This window comes from Lynx canadensis, chromosome C1 (assembly GCF_007474595.2).
Source record: "Lynx canadensis isolate LIC74 chromosome C1, mLynCan4.pri.v2, whole genome shotgun sequence".
Taxonomy (NCBI): Eukaryota; Metazoa; Chordata; class Mammalia; order Carnivora; family Felidae; genus Lynx; species Lynx canadensis.
The window spans coordinates 19,128,292-19,150,345 of NC_044310.1; the positions used below are offsets into that span (position 1 = coordinate 19,128,292).

Consider the following 22,054-nt stretch of genomic DNA (forward strand, 5'->3'; position numbering starts at 1 on the left):
AGAGAGAGAAAGCACCAGTAGGGAAGGGGCAGAGAGAGAGGGAGACAGAATCCCAAGCAGGCTCCATGAGCTGTGAGTGGAACAGCGGTCCTGCTGCGGGGCTCGATCCCACAAACCATGAGACCATGACCTGAGCCAAAGCCAAAAGTCAGACGCTCAACCGACTGAGCCACGCAAGTGCCCCGGAAGATTTTCTTAATAATCCAATAAAACTCTGGCATGTATGGAGGCATCTAAAGCACCACATTAGAATTCAGATCTGGATATTAATTCAAATCTTCCAACTACGTGCTGAACTTCCCTGAGCTTTGGTTTCCTCATGCACCAAAAGATTTAAAGGTTCTTCCAGTTCTAAAATTTAATGATTCTATATTTTCAGCTAGTAATTACTCTTGTTCCAGAACAAAGTGAAAGATAGGCTAATAGTGTTAAGCCATAACAGGGGTTCTCAAACTAGGCTGCATATCAGGAATACCCTTGGAGCTTATCACAGCTAGCGCGCGCGCGCGCGCGCACACACACACACACACACACACACACACACCTGGAGCCCACCCTATACCTGCTGATCAGCTTCTCTGGGTCTCTGGAGACATGGCCAGGGCATCTGTATTTTTATGCAGTTCTAAAGTGATTCTGATGTACATCTAGAGCTGACACTCACTGATCTACAGTATGTTAAGTTAGAGATTCGAAATTTTCTTTCTGCCAATTGGTTGGCTTCATGGTTTATAGAGTACAGAACTAATGGGTTTGTTCTCTGAACTGTTAACTTTATATGAGGTGGAGAGATGATGGACGGACTGTTGGAACCAGCCCATCTCTACTGCTAGAAAAGGTGTACCATCAGGACTCAGCTGGACCTTCCCCCAAAATCAGTCTTTGTATGACCCAACTGTTCAGGGCATTTACTGGAGATCAAATCATGGCTTATTTTAACCTATATAGGGTAGTACAGAACTGCTTTCTCTTTGTGAGGTAGGGATGAACAGAAACTGAGAGCACTGACTTTGGAACCCAACAGTTTAGGTTCCGATCCTGACCCCAGGACTTACTTACCTGCTGGGTGACTGTGGCCGAGCTAGTACACCTTCCTGAACCTCCTTTTCCTGATCTGTTGGATGGGGATACACGTAATACCTTACAGGGATGGTGTTAGGATTAAACGATACAATGTATGTAAAACACTTAGCACAGAATCTGGCACAAAATACGTGCTCATTATATAGCAGCACACTGGCAAAAAACAAAATATGGCACTTTTGTTATTAATAGCAACATATATTTGTCTAGTGTCTTGTAAATTACAAAGCGCCCTATGTCTTATATTGAACCCCTCCCCCCACCGCCCCGAATCTTGAGGTGGGCAAGGCAGACATTAATGACCCCATTTTATAGGAAAATAAAGGCTCGGGAGGGTTCACTGGCTCCAGATCAAATGGTAAGAAAGTGTCAGTGTCTGGATTCAGACCTGGATGTGACACCATGAAAATGAAGAATTATGCACGCACTCTTGGCAGGCTGTGCATCTAGGGACCATCTGGCTTAGCAGGCTGAGGAGGACTGTGTTTCTGAGCAGCTTCTTTTTTTAGGTGAAAGCAAGATGGGAAAAATAAGCTGGCAAACTTTCCCTCATTTTCAGTATCGGTATGATTTGTGCTCAGTGTTGCCCTCCTTCTAACTCTCAAACGCTACGTGTCCAAGTATCTCCAGATCTCCTTTCGCTCCAGCTGCCCTCGGCCGCAGTGCCACTGGGTCTGCCCCGGGCCCCACACTTGGGATCTGGGAAAACCCCAAGAAAAGGAAGCAGGGGCAGCTGGAGGCATCGGAGGGCTGGGTGAACACCAGCTGTTCCCAAGTCTGCCTGGGAAACAAGCAGCCTGCTGATCAGGGGGACAAGAGGGGAGGGGACGGTGATCCCTGCTCCCCATGTCAGTCAACAGGAGGATGCTTGTCCTGCGCCACAGATGGGTCCTACTCCTGGAATAACGTCATTAACTGCAATACTAAATATGGCACGGATGTGTTTCTCTTGGGGAGCAGGAGGCCAAGAGATCAAACGTTAGGTGAGTCTAAGCAGGAAGGCTTTCACAGAAGAGCAGGAGCTCAAATGGGGCCTAAAAGATTAGCAGTACTTGGATGTACAGGGAGGAGACTGGGAAGAAAACATCGTGAGAAAGGGCATGCGTGTTCGTCTGGGGAATGGGTGGGCACACACTTGAGGGGGACTGTGGGAAAAGTGCGTGGTAAGAAGCAGAGGACAGGAGGGGCAAGGCAGGACCAGGCGCGATGAGGGGGTGAGATGTCATCCCACAGGAAAATCCACTCCGTGACAGAGCCAGGAAACAGCACAACTGCACGGGCCTCAGGGATCAGCCAAGTCAACACCCACCACCCCGCATCCCAATTTACAGGCAGGGAAACTGAACTCACAAGAGGAAAGGCGCTGAGCAAGAAAGACGGTGACAAGAGAGACGGTGACTGAGAGCCGAGACAAAAACCCTGGGCTCCAAACAAGCAGTTTGGTCCTCTTCCCATCAGACCCCCTTGCCAGGTTGGCGTTTGGAAACAAAAGTAGTGTTGTCGGCGGATCTGGCAACAGGACGCAGGGGGAAAGGGACTGGAGTCCAGGAGACTGTAAAAATGAGTCCAGGGGTGAGCGGCCGGGAGACTAGCCTCAAAGGTCCTGGCAACCGGCCGGCGGGAGGACACAAGAGAACCTGGGGGGAAATCAGAGCAGGCAGTGAGGGGGGAGAGCTGGAGGAGTGTCTCCCGAGGAGGTCACGGGGCGCTTTAACCCCCCCACGCCCGCCTCCAACACGGCAGATGATAATTCCTGCAACTAGCCTCTGCCACAAACTCCCCACCCCCAGGTCCTCCTCCCTCCGACTAACCTCTACGCAGACCTCTGACTCGCCCACCTTTGGGTTACAGCCGGTGCATAGACCTGTGTGCTCGGATGATCAGGTGTGAAACTCAAACCCAAACCAGAACCTAGGAGCGGAGACTCTCGCTGGTGGTGAAGAGAGGCTACACCTGCAGTGTGGGCTTTGAGCTTTGACGTGCGGAGCAGGGAAATCAGGGCAAAGAGAACAGAACTGTCTCTTCATCCAGTGGATCCTCACACAGTGGAAGCAGCTGGGTGGCAGTGAGCAGGCTTCTTGCAAGGGAGGGGCCTGGGGAACCGGCCAGGCTGGCGTAAGAACTTAGACCAGGACCACTGGGGTCCACTCAGCGAAGGGCAAATGATACCTGACCTCACAGACACGTGAGGAGGAGCAAGGAAAACAATGCCAGTCATAGGTCATGTTCACTAAGCCCTCGTATAGACACCGGGCTAAGCGCTTTACATGCATTAACTTCATTTAATTATCACCACGACTCCAAGAGGTAAATACTATTAGAATTCTCATTTTGCAAACAGGCAAACATACAAGGAAAACAAAGTTCACCGAATAAACAGCATGAAGTCACAGGGCTACTGGGGTTGGGGGTGTCTGATTTCAAAGACCATCTTCTGAACACCTGAACTGCTTTCCTCATAAATCAAACTAACTGAGCACCTGACCCACCCACAGTCCTCGGTGAAGGGCATTTCTCTCCCCCAACCTATTTCTCAATAAATAGTGCTGAGGATGTCATGGAATCTAAATACATGTCATATAGAAATTGCCGGAGATTGGGGCGCCTGGGTGGCGCAGTCGGTTAAGCGTCCGACTTCAGCCAGGTCATGATCTCGCGGTCCGTGAGTTCGAGCCCCGCGTCGGGCTCTGGGCTGACGGCTCAGAGCCTGGAGCCTGTTTCCGATTCTGTGTCTCCCTCTCTCTCTGCCCCTCCCCCGTTCATGCTCTGTCTCTCTCTGTCCCAAATAAATAAATAAACGTTGAAAAAAAATTTAAAAATAAAAGAAATTGCCGGAGTTTGACTTTTTTTTTTTGAGTTTGGGGTTTTTTTTCCAAGATTTTTAAATTTTTATTTATTTATTTATTTATCAGAGAGAGAGAGGGAGACAGAGAATCCCAAGCAGTCTCCACACTGTTAGCACAGGACCCAATTGGGGCTCAAACCCACGAACTGTGAGATCATGACCTGAGCCAAAATCAAGAGCCAGACACTTAACTGACTGAGGCACCCAGGCATCCCAAGATTTTATTTGTAAGTAATCTCTACACCCAGCATGGGGCTTGAACTCAAAACCCCAAGATCAAGAGTCCTATGCCCCACCGACTGAGCCAGCCAGGTGCCCCGTGGAGTTTCATATTTTTGATTCAATTTCTCATGAAATTGCACTCTTCATACCCTGACAGTTTAAAAAGACAGAAGCAGGTGCAAAACTGAGTATGTGTATCTGGCAGTACGGCTCAGTGATTAGGAGCTTGGCTTGTGACGCCGAAATCCCAGCTTTGCCAAATTCTTGCTGTGATTGCTGATCGAGTCACTTCTCTAAGGCTCTTGTTTCCTCATACATGAAATGAGGCCAATAGCACCTCACCTCAGGGGGTTACTGTGAGAAGCGAGATGACACATGTAAAGCCCTGAACATAGTCTTAGATTCACAGGAAGGGCCCGTTAACCCAGGCTGTGATGATGAACCTCATCACTGCTACTTTGCTACGCGGCAATGGCCAGGGACACTTGGTATCTGTGTGTGGTTGTGACGGGACAGAAAGTAAGCTTCTTAAGGAGGATGGGTCCTGAGTACAGAGTATGGCTTCTTCTGTCCCTCCCTCTGTCAGTTTGCAGGCCCAGGGGTAAGTGGTGTCCCAGAAGAAAAGGGGAGCAGATGTAGTCCCACACAAGGCCAACACATGGAGTTGGAGTTCATCGACTGACATTTCAAGAGCCTAGTAGTCCTCTTGAGGATGAGCAAGCAGACAGCATGTCAGGACGTATACTAGAAATGTACCTGGGGGCTGTGCTGCGGGCACAGCCAGAGCCCGACCAGTCTCAGCCTGACAAGTCCAGGAAGCGGGAGGGATGAGGACTCTCATTCCAGTCTGTGCTTACTACCCTTCCCTCCTCACTGATGCACCATGCCCTGCACAGAGACTTCACAAAACACCACTAGGAGGCTTCCATGGGTGTAGTTGAATAACGGGATGGGAAACAAGACACAAGAGAAATCTGAGACATCTTTGCTTTTGGAAAGGATTCGCTAGCATGTAATTTGCCAGCAAATGCCAAATAATATGCCGGATCATCTTACTTATCTAAAGGCCATTTATCTGGTGTCTTCTGATACCCTGGGAGCTAACAAAAAACCAGGACAAAAGACCAAAGGCCTTGTGATATCCCTTCTGGGCAGTCAAAGGAAGGATTATAAAGCCCAAGGGCTAAAGGCAGTGCGTTTTGACTGCAGAAGTCTCTAACGCCCTCTGGGACTACCTAGTTTTACTTTAGACAGTTGTAAATAATGTGGCTGACCACAAGTCACAAATCTCAAGAGGGGTTGGTGCAAGAAAGGCAACAAAGAGTGATGGCTGGCAGTCTGACTACAAGGGAGACAAACACAAACTCTGAAAAGCAACCAAAAGAACGAGGACAGCTGCTGGGGACCACACAGGATAGGTGCAAACAGCTATCCACATCTTTACAGATAAGGGTGCGCCACTGCTCACACATTAGACCTGGTCACAGATAGGTCGGCTCTCTGGGTGTGGTATGGGATGTTAGGTATGGGCGGATTACTAGTTTTGGCTAACGAAACGTGAATGGAAATAGTGAGTGGCACTTCTGGGCAGAAGCTTCAAGAGCTAATGGGTGCCCATGGCAACCAGCAAAGGACGCTTTCAGACAGTGGCAGCTCCACTGTCCCCACTGTACCCAAACCAGGATACAGAATTCTAGAGCCCAGCACTGAAATGATATTCTCCTTATGCTCTGTCTCACTGGAATTCATAGATCCTCTGTGTCTTATGAGGGTAAAAAAGACACAAGGCAGAGTTTCTAGCCAACCAACAGAGAACAAGAACATGGGCAAGAAATAAACTTTCGTTGCTGTTTGGGGTTGCTTGTTACTACCATATCATCTGGTTTATCTTAATAAAAACATCCTAAAAAGTTAAATGAGGTCGGTTCACATTAAGAAGTAACTGCATTATCTTTTTGGTAGACTGATATTCAAAATAGTCAATATTAGGGGTGCCTGGCTGCCTCAGTCAGTAGAGCACGCAACTCTTGATCTTGGGGTTGTGAGTTCAAGCCCCGTGTTGGATGTAGAGATTACTTAAAAAAAAAAAAGGCAATATTATATTCTGTAGCTTACAGGATAATTTTCAATTATAAAAATTCACCTACTCCAATGTTGCTGGATAAATGAGTCATTACCAGAGAACATGAACTGAGTGGAGGAAATAGATCCAATTTCTGAGAACCTTCTCTACAAAATATATCTGCATTCTTTATTTGCCTAAGGTAGCAGTTGGGTCTCATGTGCTCATGCTGCCAGAACCAGCCCCAGGCTCAAGAACCAGTAGATACTGGTTCTGCGAGTGCGGAGGGGCTCTGGTCCCCATGCGGGGGTTGGAAGGCTCTATTAAATATCTGTATGCATTCTCCTAGAAGGAAGTCCATAATGTGTTGTTGAGTAAAAAAGCAAGCCAAAACTTCTTATATATAGTCTTTTAAATCATTTAAATTACAAAACTGACCTTATACTGGGCCAAAAAGCAAGTTTCCACAAATCCTGAAGGATGAACACCATATGGGTTATTTTCTCTGACCACAAAGCAATTAAGCCAGAAAACAACAGTTAGAAGATAACTATAAAAATCTCACATATTCAGAAAGTAGGAATCATACTTTTATTTATTTACTTTTAAATGTTTATTTACTCTTGAGAAAGAGATTGAGGGAGAGCAGGGGAGAGGGGCAAAGGGAGAGAGAGAACCCCAAGCAGGCTCCATGCTGTCAGCGCAGAGCCCTACATGGGGCTCAAACTCAAGAACCATGACATCATGACCTGAGCGGAAATTAAGAGTCGGACGCTTAACCAACTGAGCCACCCAGTGCCCCAGGAACATACTTTTAAATAAGCCTTGGGTCACTCATCTTTACACTTAATCCTCTTAACAATTCATGACGCAGATCCCCATTTTAGAAATTCAGGAACCAAGAATGGAAAGAGAACATAATTTGCTCAAATTTACTCAGTGGTGGTAGAGTCAGAACTCAAAACCAGGATACAGAATTCTAGAGCCCAGCACTGAAATGATATTCTCCTTATGCTCTGTCTCACTGGAATTCATAGATCCTCCCAAGGTCCACAGCCTCAGGGGAGCTGACGCTTCACATCTTAGAGAGAAGAGCTGTCACAAGATGGAAGACATGGTCCCGGCTTGCTTTGGTGGCACTGACCTTGGACCTACTGTGTAGATGCATTTCCCCTTTGCTCCTGCCTCATCTGGGGTCCCCTACTACCTGGGCTGAGGTATGAAGTCTAGAGTAGTGGAGAGGAGGGTTTCAGGTTGATGTTCCCAGACAACTTTGAATTCGATCCCCAGGAAGATTTCCTTTCCTTTTAAAGTCTTTTTCCACATGGGCATAAGTGGTAAGTGAACAAAGAAAGACAGAAGGAAAAGTTACTTCCAGATGGCTCGCCATCTTGCTCTAATGCAGATTAAATAAAGAAAATATTCCAACATATCATTAGGCAAACATGAGTATTAATATCATTCATATTATAAATGGAACAGAATGGAAATTCAGTCTATATCTTGACTTACATTTGAGGCTAGGGCCTCAGAGCCAGAAAACAGACTACAGCACCCTGATTCCAGGCAAGTTGGAGGCTCATGGTATCTGACGTAAGGGGCAAGACCAAAGAGTCCCTAGACCACTCCAGGGGTGGTTGCCTGAATTCTAACCCACCAAACTACCTCCCTCTTGTGGCAAGGGCCTGTTCAAAAGGCCACTTAATGGTGTTAATCTATCTTTTCCATCTCAACCAACTTGTGTGGATTCTCGTCAAGATACATTTTTAGCAAAAGTCCATGACATCCAGAAACTTCTGCGATACCAGTGTGGACTCCGCTTCCCTCCCTAGGCTGTGAGGACAATGCTTCTGCCCTCCTCCGTGGGCTCACAAGTCTGAGTCCTGATGTTTCATGCAACAAGAAGGCTTGAAAATAAACAGAAAACGGTGGTCTCTATCCTAGGAAGTTACCTAAAGTGATCAGAACTTACCAAGTGGCCCTGGGGTGGGAGAAGGCGGAGAGGTGGGAGGAGACAGTGCGAGGCTGGGCTAGAGGTCCTGAAGGTGGAAATTTCACTCCATCCTTCGGCTTCCTTCCTTCCACTGCAGAAGCCACACTGGCCCGAGGTGAGGGAGTAGGCCACTGGGTTAATAGAGCTTGGGGCTGGAAGCACTCCCCCCCCCCCCCGCCCCACCAACTCTACCCCACTGCTTGTTCCCCACACCATCAGGGTTTAGTTCCCAGAAAGTCAGTTTGCCAATCAGTAAGTGATCCACACCCCAGCATGAGTTTGAGATCAACAAGTCCAAGATCAAAGTACCCAGTTATCTAATCAGCAGTGTGATTTCATCCTCTTAATCTGCAAAGAAGGGTTACCATCAGCCACTTCTCGATAGGAGGCTACGGGTGTCCCTGGGCAGGCCCCGAATGGGAACTCAGCTCAGTGACCTTTCACAAATGGCCAGCTGTGCCTACAGGCTGGACAGATGGTGTGGGGCCCCTGGGATGAGCGACGGTCCAATGCCTTCAATGAGGCTGTTCCACTGGTCATAGTCCTCTTTCAGGTCTGAATGGGGAAAAAAACAGGACGGTCAAGTCAATCTTTGCCAGGTTAGATCAAAGAGTAGCTACCATGGATTTAGTGGGTCAGCCTTGAGAGGAGCACCGGGGATACCAAAAGGACTGATTACAGTGGCTGTGATGGTGACCGCAGTATAACTGTGCTTCGTTCAGTGCTTTTATACACGTGCTTCATAAACGACTTGCTTAACCCATAACAACTCAGTAATGATAATAATTAGTAACAGAAGGCAGCATTTACTGAAGGATAATTCATTCTACAGACTGTGCCAAACATGCACTGTTTCTTTTTCACAAGATCCCTATGAGTTAAATACTATATTAGCCCTATTTTACAGTTGAGGAAACTGAGGCTCACAGAAGCTACCCGATTCACCCAAGGTCCTTACAGCTGATAAGTGGTAGAGACAGAATTCACACCTGGGTCAGAAAGGGTGAAAAACGGAAAGCCTACTTCCGAGCTCAGGAAAGCTGCTGAACAGGAAGAAGTCTTCTGCATGCTAGCCCGTGGGTGCAAATTCAGGGCCACCTCGATGCAGGGCAGGAGAGAACAGGACGGCAATATCGTGAGGCAGCACAACTGGATATGATTCACGAGAGGGCCCCGGGATCATGGGCAGGTGGGTCTAAGCTTTTTTTTTTTTTTAACGTTTATTCATTTCTGAGAGACACAGCACGAGTGGGGGAGGAGCACAGAGAGAGGGAGACACAGAAACTGAAGCAGGCTCCTCGCTCTGAGCTGTCAGCACAGAGCCCGATGCAGGGCTTGAACTCACTGACCATGAGATCATGACCTGAGCCGAAGTCACACGCTCAACCGACTGAGCCACCCAGGCGCCCCGGCAAATGGGTCTAAATACACAGCAGCAACAGTCACAAAGGATCCAAGGCCTCAGGCTGAGGGAGCGGGGCCCAGCCGAACAGGCACTCACTGTGCTTTTGTTCAAAACAAACAAAAGCTGGGGCAGAAGGCAGGGACCACTCTCCTTCATCTTTGGATCCCCAGCACCCTGCCAAGGACCTGGCATGGACCAGGTCCTCAACAAGTAAGTGTTACAGATTCGTTAACTCAAAAAAACATTGAGCACACCCATGATGTGCCAATCTGTTCTTGGTGCTAAAAATACATCCACACACAAATAGAAATCCTTATCCTCATAGAGCTCGTAATCTAGTAGGTATAACAATAAACCTAAGAAATTACATAGGATGGGAAGCGGTGATAAATACTACGGGAAACAAAATAGAGCGAGGTAAGAGAAGCAGTGGTGGTGGCTGGGGGACGGGGCAAGGGGAGGCAGGGAAGGGGCAATGTTTTAAAAAGGGTGGTCGGGGCACCTGGCTGGCTTGGATGAAAGAATGTGACTTTTGACCTCAGGATTGTGAGTTCTAGCCCTACGCTGGGTGTAGAGATTACTTACATAAATAAACTTAAAAATTTTTAAATTAAATTAAAAATAAAAAGGGTGGTCAAGGTGGGCCTCACTGAGGTGAGATTTGCACAAAGACTTAAAGGAGGTGGGAAGAAGCCACGAGACTATACGGGAACAGTGTTCCATTCCAGGCAGAGGGAACGGCAGTGCACAGGCCCTGAAGTGGGTGAGTGCCTGGAGTGCAGGAGGCTTATGCAGCAGCACGGAAGGAGGCCTGAGGAAGAACAGCAGAGAGGGCGTCAGGAGGGACCAGAGGGCCACATCACATGGGCCCAGCAGGATGCTGGATGTTGGCTTTTGACCCTCAGAGAAATGGGGAGCCATTGGAGGATTCTGAACAGGGGTGTGAAAGATCTGACTTACTTTCTATCAGGATCACTCTGGCTGTTCGATTAAGACCGTGTGGGGAGAAAGGGTGGCAGTAGGGAGGCCACTCAGGAAACTCTCACAGTGATTTCAGTGAGAGACGACTTGGACAGGATGGCGGTCGTGGGGGTGAGGACAAGTGACGAGATTCCATATGTAATTTGAAGGCAGAGCCAAGGGGATTCTTGAAAGATTGGAAAGGGGGATGTGAGAGCAGAGACAAGAGGGAGGACTACAGCTTGAGTAACTCAAAGGGCAAGACCGCGGCCGAAATCAGGTTTTGCTGGCGAGAGAGTAGAAACGTCGAGTGGTGGGTTTAGACAAATGGCGACATTCATGGAAGAGATTAAACTGGCGACAGAAAGGTGGGACTTGCCAGCATGGAGATGGCACTTAAAGCCGCAAGACTGGATGACATCAGGGGACACGGGTAGAGAAGAGGTCCAAGCCCTGAGCCCTGGAAGCAGCAAAGTAGACCAAAGAGGAACAGACGTCGAGGCAGGGGAAAAACCCACCGTGGGTGTCCTGGCAGCAAACTCCAGGGTCCACAGAGGTGGGCATCCCCGACTCTGTCAGGAGTTGCTGAGCATGCCAGGGGACGAGGAACGGAGTTCACCACCGGATGGAAGACTGTGAGGGTCACTGGCCACACTGACAAAAGCAGTTTTCATGGGGAACTGGGATGCAAAAGCCTGACTGGAATGGGTTCAAGAGAGAATGCGAGGGGCGCCTGGGTGGCTGTCGGTTGAGCAGCCGACTTCGGCTCAGGTCATGATCTCACGGTTCGTGGGTTCGAGCCCCACGTCGGGCTCTGTGCTGACAGCTCGGGGCCTGCAGCCTGCTTTGGATTCTGTGTCTCCCCCTCTCCCTTCCCCTCCCCCATTCTCTCTCTCTCTCTCTCAAAATAAACAAAAAATGTTTTAAACTAAATAAATACATAAAAAAGAGAGAATGCGAACACAAGAACCAGAGAAAGCAAAGACGGACATTCTTCTTTGAGGAGTTTTGCTGTTAGGAGGAACAGGGAAAAGGGGTGAAGAGAGGGGAGAAAGTGGGGTCAAAAGAGAGATCTTTAATTTTTTTTTAAATTTTTTTTAGTTTTTAAAGAGAAAGAGAGCACAAGTGGGGCAGAGGGAGAGAGAGGGGAGAAGAGAGAGAGAGAGAATCTTAAGCAGGCTCCATGCTCAGGGCAAAGCCTGACGCAGGGCTCAATCCCACGACCCTGGGATCATGACCTGAGGTGAAATCAAGACTCACAGCTCAACCAACTGAGCCACCCAGGCACCTCCCAGAGAGGTATCTTTAAAGAGAAATTTCAGGGTGAAATGAAGCAAGAGAGGGAAAAACTGATGATGGAAGATAAAGAGGAAAAAACTGCCGACATATGGAAAAGGAGGGAATCTGGTACGTGAGTGGAGGGGTGGCCTTAGACAACTGACTGGGAATCTCTAGGAACCAGCAGCAGAGCTGGTTCATAGGCATGAAGGTGGGTAGACGAGGTGCTGGGATTTCGAGGAAGTCCTGACTACTTCCATTTTCTCAGTGAGGTGGGAGGCGAAGTCAATCAGCTGAGAGACAGGGTAGGGGAGGGTGTCAGAGGTTCGCAAAGGAGAAGATGTGAAATAGTCTTCTGGGAGAGCGGTAGAGAGGAGCACTAGGTGGAGACAGAAGCTACCTGTAGTTCATTGGAAAGAAGCACCAATCTTCCTAAAAGTTTATTATTATTTTTAAAATTTTCTTTAATGTTTATTTTTGAGAAACAGAGAGAGCATGAGCAGGGGAGGGGCGGAGACAGAGGGAGACACAGAACCCGAAGCAGGCTCCAGGCTCCAAGCTGTTAGCACAGAGCCCGACGCGGGGCTTGAACTCACAAACCGTGAGATCATGACCTGAGCCGAAGTCGGACGCTTAACCGACTGAGCTGCCCAGGCGCCCCAGGTTTATTTATTTATAATAAGAGAAAGAATTTTAAATAAGAGAAAGAATATCCCTGGATCAGTGGCATATGCCCTCCCAGAGGTATTTTGTAGGAGCCAGAAGAGGGTCAGCTCACTGCAACTCAGCTTAGTTTCCCGTGTGCCAATGTATTGTGTGTGTGGCCACCAAAATGCTTTTCTCCCGCTGCAAAGTTAATTGTTCCAAGTGAGAGCCTTTGTGTTTTCGGACCCTGTGTCATTTCTTCTCGTCTGCTTAAGCCAGAGCTTCAGACAGGCCCATCGCCCGTCCTCCATGATGCAGCCAGCTCGCACACACAAGTCTGATCATGACAGTCCCCTGCCAGGGGAATAAAATCCACTCTCATTTCAGCAAGTACGTGGCTTCTCCTCTGGCTTCTGCCCACTTCTCTGCCTGTATGTTCCACCAACTCACTATCCCGAGCGCCAGATACTCTTTTTTTTTTTTTTTTTAAATGTTTATTTTTGAGAGAGAGAGAGACAGAGTGTGAGCCGGGGGAGGAGCAGAGAAAGAGGGAGACACAGAATCCGAAGCAGGCTCCAGGCTCCGAGCTGTCAGCACAGAGCCTGACGTGGGGATCGAACTCACAAACCGTGAGATCATGACCCGAGTCGAAGTCGGACACTTAACCGACTGAGCCACCCAGGTGCCCCCGAGAGCCAGATACTCTAAACACAGTTTCTCAAAACTGACCATACAAGCGTCTGCGCCTTCTGTTTAGAAGATCCTTGCCCCTTTCTTGCCTGGAGAATTGTACTCATCGGTTAAGATTAAAGACAAGCAGGGGTGCTTGGGTGGCTCCGTCAGTTAAGCCTCTGACTCCGGCTCAGGTCATGATCTTGTGGTTTGTGACTTTGAGCCCCGTATCAGGCTCTGTGCTGATAGCTCGGACCCTGCAGCCTGCTTCAGATTCCGTGTCTCCCTCTCTCTCTGCCCTTCCCCCACTCATGCTGTGTGTGTGTGTGTGTCTCTCTCTCAAAAACAAGTAAGAACATTTTTAAAAATTAAAAAAAAAGATTCAAGACAAGCATCACTTTGTCTAGGGAGCCTCCTTCCTCGGCTGTCTGTTCCCTTCCATCAGCCAGGCGCCTGCCCTCTGTGTCTCCTCAAGACTGAGCGCATATATCTTGGTCATCAGTCACTGGCAGAACAGTGCATCAACTAAGTACGTGGGCTTGGGAATCAGACAAGTTAGGCTGCATTCTGGCCTTGCCACTCAATAACCAGATAACCTTGGACAAATTACTTAAATTTTCTAAGCTTCCTATCTTCATCTATAAAATGGCGTTAATAATAAAAGTACCTGCCGGAGAGGGTCATCTTCAGGATTATACCTCATACTGAATCTATAGTACTCAGTGGAAAGCCTGGCATAATGCAAATCCTCAGTAATGTCCCTTCAGTATAGGGCTTGCCTCCCTTCCGTCTCCTCTTCTGGTGGTCTCCGTAATAAGTACCTTAGCTCAACAGACATTGGTATTAAAGGCGGAAATACCAATCACACCATGGTAGGCTCCCCTGTCATATTTAGCTCTTACCTAATGACATGGTGCCAGTAGGAAATGGGGAAAGTGGACTGAGGACCATGTAGTCAGTCTCCATTAAAGTCTAGACTCATGGATCCATTCTTCTCCTACGAGGTGACAGGTGGTGCTCCAAGGTCTCTATTAACCCTGGAAGTCTCTAAACCCAGGCAGGCATAATGGCTCACACAATGAGCAAGAGAAAATGAACAGGCATAAATTTTGAAATGCAAAAGGAGGTTCAAAAAGTCAATAAACTCGTAATAGAACAGATGTGTTTTAAAAGCAAACTCAATCCAAGCCGAATCTGTTAGGCAACGGTTGGAATTGTGAATGCACTCAGGCCACGCAACTAGAAGTCTAGTGTCCAGAGCACAGAGGTGACGGTGCTGCTGTACCGCAACCAGCTGCTCAAGTGGGGGCACCACCCAGGTGTGGTGACAAACAGTGCATCCGAAGGGGATAATAATGGCCACACGGGGAGCTGCACGGGGAACAGGCGCAGGTACCGGGGACATTTAGCTTACTGACCGGGAAACTCAGAGAGGACACCATAGGGGACTTAAAGTATCTGAAGACCTGCCATGTGCAAGGGGTCGGGGGCCCCTCTGGGTAGCCCTTGAGGGGATGATCAGGGCAAGTGGGAGGAGTCACAAAGTAGGACATTTTGGTCTTAGGCTGGGGTGAGGAGGAACCTTGGGAACCCAGGCCAGCCTGACCCCCTTCTGAAAGACACTGTGCTAGCACAACGTTGGTGGATCAGAGAGGGACATCTGATCCAGAGAGCTCTGGGCCTAAGCTGGACAGTGGCCTACGATGTGTTGCTAGGTAAAGATGAGCTGGTAGAATCAAGCTGTCTCTCTTGGGAATCCGGTCTGGGAAATTCGGGGAAACATGGCAGCGAGCAGCAGGAGCCAAAGATGGGAGGGGGCCGCAAGGAAGAAAGACCGAGCCATGAGTGGTTCGAGCTGACTGGAGCTATGAGGGACCAGCAACTGAACAAGCAGAGGCTATTGGCAAGAGAAAAACTAGAGTAGAATATAAGAAAAATACAGACTGGAGCCAAGAGAAAGAGAGATGTCATGAGAGGAAATGAGGCTAAGCCCATGAGAGAGATGAGAGAGAGAGAGGCCAGTCCTACTTGGGTTCCTGTAACTTTTTGCTTCCCACCTGGCTGGGTGTACTTTCATCAATAAACTCCCCTTTTCTTCTTGAGGTAACTGAGTCAATATCTAGTCCTTGTAACCAAAACTAACTAGAGTATCAGTCTTAAAATGGAGAGGCGGAGAGGGCTGACCCTCAGAGAAGCACTCTCCATATGGCAGGGAAGGGGCTATCTCCTCTGGGTGGGAGGATGGACCGATGACCTCTACAGGCCTTGCCATTTAGCTGGTCTGTGATGTATGACACTGGTCATAGGCCTTCCGTGCTTTGTTTTGTTTAAAGCACTTCCACGAATTTAGCCCATTTATCATTATAACCTCCACAATCTACATGAGGTGAGTGATAATGAGTTAGGGCCCAAGTAATGGAGTAGAGAGAGGTGAATGTTCGATTTACAGTGAGGAAACCAAGGCTCAGGAGTTCAATGATGAGGCCAAGTTCATTCAGGTAGTAAGAGACAGAGTCAGGGTCTCCGAACTTTCAGCTAAGTGTTCTTTCTGTAATTCTACATAACCCTCTCCTTCGCTCAGGTTTTCCTTGTGCCATAAATCGTCCTGATCTGGGACATGTCGGTATAGACCACTGTGCAGGGAAATCTAAGGGACCCCATGGCTTCCCCATAAACCCCAGTTCTCTCCTTACCAAGGTGCTTCTGCAGGAAGGCCAACATGGCCCTCACCATAATCTCTTGACCTTCATAGGGGTCCAAGCTCCCACGGGTTTGAGTGGAGAAGAATTTGCCAATCCAGTTACCAGCCACAAAGGCAAAGTCAGTTTGACTCCGATGAACAGAACCACTAGAGGAAAAGAGGAACAAGTAACCGGGATGGGTCTGGAGGCTAAGGCATACTAGTATTTGTTAAGCATTCACCATGTGCGAGCTGTTTTATGTGCATTATCTCAATTTTCACAAGAGTCTCGTAAGAGAAGCATTTCCCCTTTGACGGAATCCGAGGAAAGGAACTGCCTGAGGTCACACAGCTAGCAAGGGACAGGGTTAGGATTTGAACACAGGGGTGCCTGGCTTCAAAGCTGCCTCGGCCCCTAGAACACAACGTCTGACAGTGCAGGGAAGGGTGGAGTTAGCTGGAGCGGGCAGGTGCAGGGGTGAGGAAGCGAGGTCTGCCACGCCGGCCATTCCTATGTCATTACAAACCACCACACCATGGCTTTCACGTGACTCCTGAACATTCACAAAACATGTCAGCTCCTCTTTCTTCAGAAATGTATCACAAAGTAAACAGGAAAAGGAATCCCCTGTCTTTATTTAAGTAATCAGACAAGTGAGGACAAATGCTTATAAAAGAGGGTTTCTGGATTCGAATTTAAGTTCTTTGATATCAAATACATTTAATTCGAAGGTGAAAAGTTCTCGGTAGGTTCATTTTGGGCTATTGCTCTCAACTCAATTTCCTAAACAATTCAATGAGGGAAGAAAACCTAAATGCCAAACTTTGGTTGGTATCATGCAGAAAAACTGACTTAAAAAAAAAATGTGTTACTTAGGGCACACGAAAAAGTGTAAAGAATAAACATAATGGATACCCAGCACTCGGTTTAAGAAGTGATACACTGCCAACAGTTAAATCATCCCCTTCCCGACTGCTCTCACCTCCCTTCCCACCATTACCCTCAATCTGACTGGCTTGGGGAAACTGTCACGCTGCCATGAGACCAACAGCCAAAGGGAGGGCTGGCCCTCGGGGAGACAGCCCCGCCAAGATGAGCAAGGGTGGCAGACTCCTAGCATTCCAGCGCTTCGGACTTAGCATTTCAACTACCTGAGTGATTCCAAAGGCCCGTGACACGTAGTTACTTGTCGTCTTGCTAAGACAGAACGTGGGATCCTTGACGCCTGTGCTATTAGGCTCTGTTAGGCTCGAGTGCAGGGCGGAAGCAAGTCAGAGATCTGTCAGTGAGCCTTCAGCCCTGCACCTGAACTGTGTGCCACTTACGAGCTACGGTACGTATCTGAAAGTCACTCAAAAAAATTTTCTTTCTGTGAAAAATGGCTCCTGAAAGAAAACCATCTGATAGTGCTAGCAATGGAAGTGAAGAGTATGGTTTCTCTTGGGCAGAAGATAGATGGTTTGTGGAAGGTATCTGAATTTAGGTATTCAAGGTCTCCTGAGGCCTATCTCCTGAACGTCGAAGGGCTACTACATTTACAGTCTTCAAAAGACTCGGTAAAATTCCCAAATGAGGTTGGAGATCTCTGGAGTCCACCCCGACCCACACTTTCCCTCTCCAGGGGAAAGAGTTGCTTTCTGTTCCAGAAAGCAACAGGCAAATCCTGTCATCAGTCATATAAACTAGTAAAGGAATTGCTGTAGATAGAGCTAAGTGGAAAGGGACAGATAGGAAATCCTAAAGGAATGAATAAGGCTTTGTACTTCAGGAAGTACTCAGGTGCTGTATTAATGGGTAGAACTTATGGATAATGTAGAAGAAACTAAGAGAGCCACAGCTAGGTAGCAAATGGCGAGGACACTGGGGATCATGACCCTGGGGCTTACTCACAGGACAGTTATGATCCTGGATTGCTCGTGCTGAGCACATATCTTCTTCATCAAGTTGATACTCTCCACTGTCTGGAATTTCTCAGCATTGATAAAGAACACAGGGCCTTGGGCCTTGGGGTAAAAGTCATGTTCCAGAGGAAACATCCAAGCATCCAGAGCCACAGCACACCTGTCATGGAACCAGACATTTGGAATAGCCATGCAGAAACCCAGGTAAGAGTAGTTAGGGTAGAGGGGGAAGGGGCAGGGTTCTTCCCTTCAGGGGGACAAAAGCTCAGAAAGCCAGGAAGGGGGTACCAGGGCCCAGACACTTCAGTTAGGATCTTGGGTAGAGATCAGTTTTACCTGTCACCAAAGACTCTTCTAGATTTTAAACTCACTGAGAGCAAGGGTCAGACCTTCTCCTGGATCTACTCAGGTTGCTGACCTGGGTTACTCAGAAGGTACTTCATTCATTCAACATTCACTGAGTACCTACTATGTGCTTAGCTCTGTGCTGTGGATACAGAGATAAATGACACAGTTCTTGCTCTCATGGAGCTCCCAGTCTAGAAAGGGAGACAGAACAGACAAGGTAACGAAATGCAGCTTAGTGCCCTGACGGCACAAGGAGCTATGTGAGCCCACAGCATGCACGGCATGGGAGGTCAGGAAAAGGTTCCTCGATGCCACAACTCAAAGACATGGCCAGTGTGGCAAGCAGTAATCTGTCACCTGGGGCAAAACTAAGGCCCCAAGATTAGCACCCCACCCCCAAAGTTCCTCCGGTCTTCTCCATATCAATGAAGGACATTCATCTCCCACTCAGATGATGTATACAAAAATGAAAAACCTGACTCCTCTTTCCTTCACCTCATACATCACCAAGTCCTGAAAATTCTAAAATATATCCTGACTCAATTCGCATCTCTCCATCCTGCCACCTCTGTCCTAATGCAAACCCACCACCTCTGACCTTGACTCTGAAATAGCTTTCCTCTAACTAGCCTCCTGGTTTTCAGTCTTGTCCTGCTACAGTCCATTCTTCACACAGTAGCCAGAGGGATCTTTACAAGTGCAAATAAGATTTTTCTCGGGGCGGGTTGAGGGGGGTGGTGCTGGCTCAGCAGGAAGAGCATGTGACTCTTGATCTTGGGGTCATGAGTTTGAGCCCCATGTGGAGTGTGGAGTGTAGCAGTTAGTTTAATAAATAAATAAATAATAAAATAAAATAATAAGTAAGTAAATAAATAAAGATTTTTTTTCTGCTTAAAATCCTTCAACGGTTTCCCATCATACCTGGAATAAAATCGAACTCCCTCACTGTGGCCAAAAGGCCCTGTGATCTGGCCCCCGTTTATCTCTCTGATCACATCTTGAGCCACTTCCTCCTCACTCACTGTGCCTCTCCCACACTGACACAGCAAGCTTCTTTCTACCTCAGGGCCTTTGCATTAGCTGTTCCCTCTTCCTAGAAGGATCCCCTAGACCTTTATATGGTTAGTTTCTTTGTTAAGTCTTGGTTTCTGTCACTTTCTCCAAAAAACCTCCAATTACTCTGGCATATCGGCCTCTTATTTGCTTCACTACACCTGGGGACTGGGGATTTGACTGTTTATTAGTCCATCTCCTCCCACAATAACATAAGTCCATGAAATCTGAGACCCACTGAACCCTCAGCCCCCAAAACAGTGCCTAGTATATAACTCTTGTGTGACAAACACACGCTGAATGAATGAATAGTGTGTGGCACAGAAGCATCGCTGGGAAACTCACCGAAACTGGGTCTCCTTGGCCAAAGCCAGTATCGCCGTGGCCCCACCAAATGAATGTCCCATCACAGCCACGCGGCTCATGTTGATGCTGCCCTGAGGAAAGCAGAGAACTGAGCCAAATCAGAAACACGGGGTTGCTTTTCCGGGAATTCTTCAGAGGCAAGAGGCAAAGAGTGAGAGTGATGTGGAAGCACAGTACAGTGGGTGAGCTCCCACCTGCACGTTAAGAACCTCTTGCTCAGCGGAGAGCAGCCAGTCAGGCAATCCCCAGGCTGAACAGCTTTCTGTAGTCAGGAATTCTGAAAACTATGTTTTCCACCTTTGTTTTTGTAATCATACTGCCTGTAACACCCGGACCAGAGGAGACATTCAAATATATACCAACAGGGGCGCCTGGGTGGCTCAGTCAGTTAAGCATCCAACCTCAGCTCAGGTCAGGATCTCACAGCTGATGGGTCCGAGCCCCGCGTCGGGCTCTGTGCTGACAGCTCAGAGCCTGGAGCCTGCTTCGGATTCTGTGTCTCCCTCTCTCTCTGCTCCTTCCCTGCTCACACTGTCTCTCACTCTCTCTCAAAAATAAATAAACATTAAAAAAAAAAATATATATACACACACACACACACACACACACACACACACACACATAAATGAATGGGCATAAATGATGTGATTCCACGCTGACCCATCAGTGTAAGAGCACGTTAAGAACAAGAACTGTCTCTGGCCTCTAGACCCCTGCCTTACAGCCAGTCCAACAGGCTGACACGTGCACCAAGCCGAGGACAGAACAGAAAGCTCCTGCCACCTGTCATTTTCCTCTGAAGTGAGGCGTGCTCATCCAGAAACAGACTCAGGTTCTCCTTCCTCTGGGCATCTGTCCTGACGTTTCTCTAGCAGTGAGTCTGGTTGCTCGAACATGCTCCGCAAGTATCTATTTCTGGTTGTCCACAGAAGCCTGCAGGGCTTGGTTATATAAAAAGCCACTGCAGCTGCCTGCTAAGGGGCTCGGAAAATCTCTCTAGCCTTTGCTGTCCAGCCTCTGCCCGGCTCCCATGCTCTCCCCTGCTCTCCCCAATTTCTAACCCAAGGCTCTGTATCCAAATTCTCCCCCCTGGCTCAGTACCTTCCGACCAACAACTTGGCTGGTGGCCACTTCAGCTTCTTTTAATAGGTTAATATATTTATAAATCCCTAAAATCAGGAGTATATAGCAAAGTCACCCGTGTACCACGTTCCCTTTTCCCACAGCTGCCCAACACCTATCCCTACACGGGTAAGTTTCTTCAGTGTCTTTGCAGAGCTTACTTACATGCATACAGGTAAATGTGACTCTATACTTCCCCCCCTTTTTATACAAGTGGCATTGTGTCTTACCTTTGTACATAATAATATTAGTACATAAAGACCTTCCTTATCCTTTTTACAGCTACAAAGGGTTTCACCATGGCATAGACAGTTGGCTGATCCCCAAATCTGTCTTCTTCCTGGACAGACAGCTAGACTCTATTGCCCAGCAGTTGGATGTGGCCTTGGGACCGGGTTCTAGCCGACGGAATGAGCACGAAAGCGATATCTCCACTTCCAAGCTTGGCCCATAAAAAGTGTTTCATACAAACCTCTACACCCTTTCCAATTCCTGAACTACTGCACACAGTGGAGTTGGGTTTCACAAGTGGAAGAGGGTAGAGCTATGAGTTGAAAGGAGCCTGGATCCCTGAGTTAGCTCCTGCATAGGAGCACCCATTTTCGACTTTACATGGGAGAGAATTAAATTTCCATTGTGTGAAGCTGCTGAGATTTGGGACTTACAAGTTACGGCAATTAACATTCCCAAAACTAATACATCCATTGTTCCATAATCTATTAAACCACTTCCCTTACTGGAGAACACTTAGGATACTATCAAGCTTTCGCTATTACAAACAACAGTGGAATGATTAACCTTGTACGTACATCATGTTGCATGGGTACAAGTATCTATAGAATAAATTCCAAGAAGTGGACGCTGCTGGGTCAAATAATATGTGCATTTGTGCTTTTGATAAGTGTCGCCAAACTCTCCTGCATGGGGCAATCTGTAATCTCTACTTCCCCACAGTTTTGCCAACAAGAGTGAGTAATCAATTTTCAGATCGTAATCTGATAGACGAAAACGTTCTTAGCTTTTCTTATTCTGTATTTCTCCAAAATACAACAATCGAACTAAACTCCAGCCTGCCTAATGTTGGTCTTAGGCTCACAGGCGTGCAGCCCTGCACTTCAGTGCCCAGGACCCTGCTTGTCTAGTGGGGGTTGATGACATACATCAAATAGTTGGTAAAGCGCTTCAGATCTCTGCCTTGCCAACTGGGCATCCAGGCAGATACTCTGCCCTGGAAGACGCTACTAGAGCCTTTACGAGGTATTTTCTTTTTCATTTATTTTTATTACACAGAGAGCCAGAGTGGTGGGGGGAGAGGGGTGGAGGAGGGGAGAGAGAGAAAGAGAGAGAGAGAGAGAGAGAGAGAGAGAGAGACTCTCATGCAGGGCTCTATGCTCAGTGCAGAGCCCGAGGTGGGGCTC

At 47.9% G+C, this 22,054-nt stretch overlaps 1 protein-coding gene and 1 long non-coding RNA gene across 3 annotated transcripts in view; one reads left to right on the forward strand and one right to left on the reverse strand.

Moving 5' to 3' along the window:
* Positions 1-4,496: 4,496 nt before the first annotated feature.
* Positions 4,497-5,316, forward strand: LOC115520415. The gene is made up of 3 exons (XR_003970793.1): positions 4,497-4,581; positions 4,781-4,785; positions 5,306-5,316. It is a non-coding gene; the product is annotated as an uncharacterized LOC115520415 (long non-coding RNA).
* Positions 5,317-7,292: 1,976 nt separating this feature from the next.
* Positions 7,293-22,054, reverse strand: part of PAFAH2 (platelet activating factor acetylhydrolase 2) — a 32,660-nt gene continuing 17,898 nt past the window's right edge. For both annotated transcript variants that reach the window (XM_032594220.1, XM_030324738.1), the window contains 4 exons: positions 19,494-19,585; positions 17,737-17,907; positions 15,859-16,013; positions 7,293-8,760 (listed from right to left, as the gene is read on the reverse strand). In XM_032594220.1, coding sequence (XP_032450111.1) covers positions 8,666-8,760; positions 15,859-16,013; positions 17,737-17,907; positions 19,494-19,585 — 513 coding nt within the window. In that variant the 3' untranslated portion in view covers positions 7,293-8,665. The remainder of the gene's footprint in view (positions 8,761-15,858; positions 16,014-17,736; positions 17,908-19,493; positions 19,586-22,054) is intronic.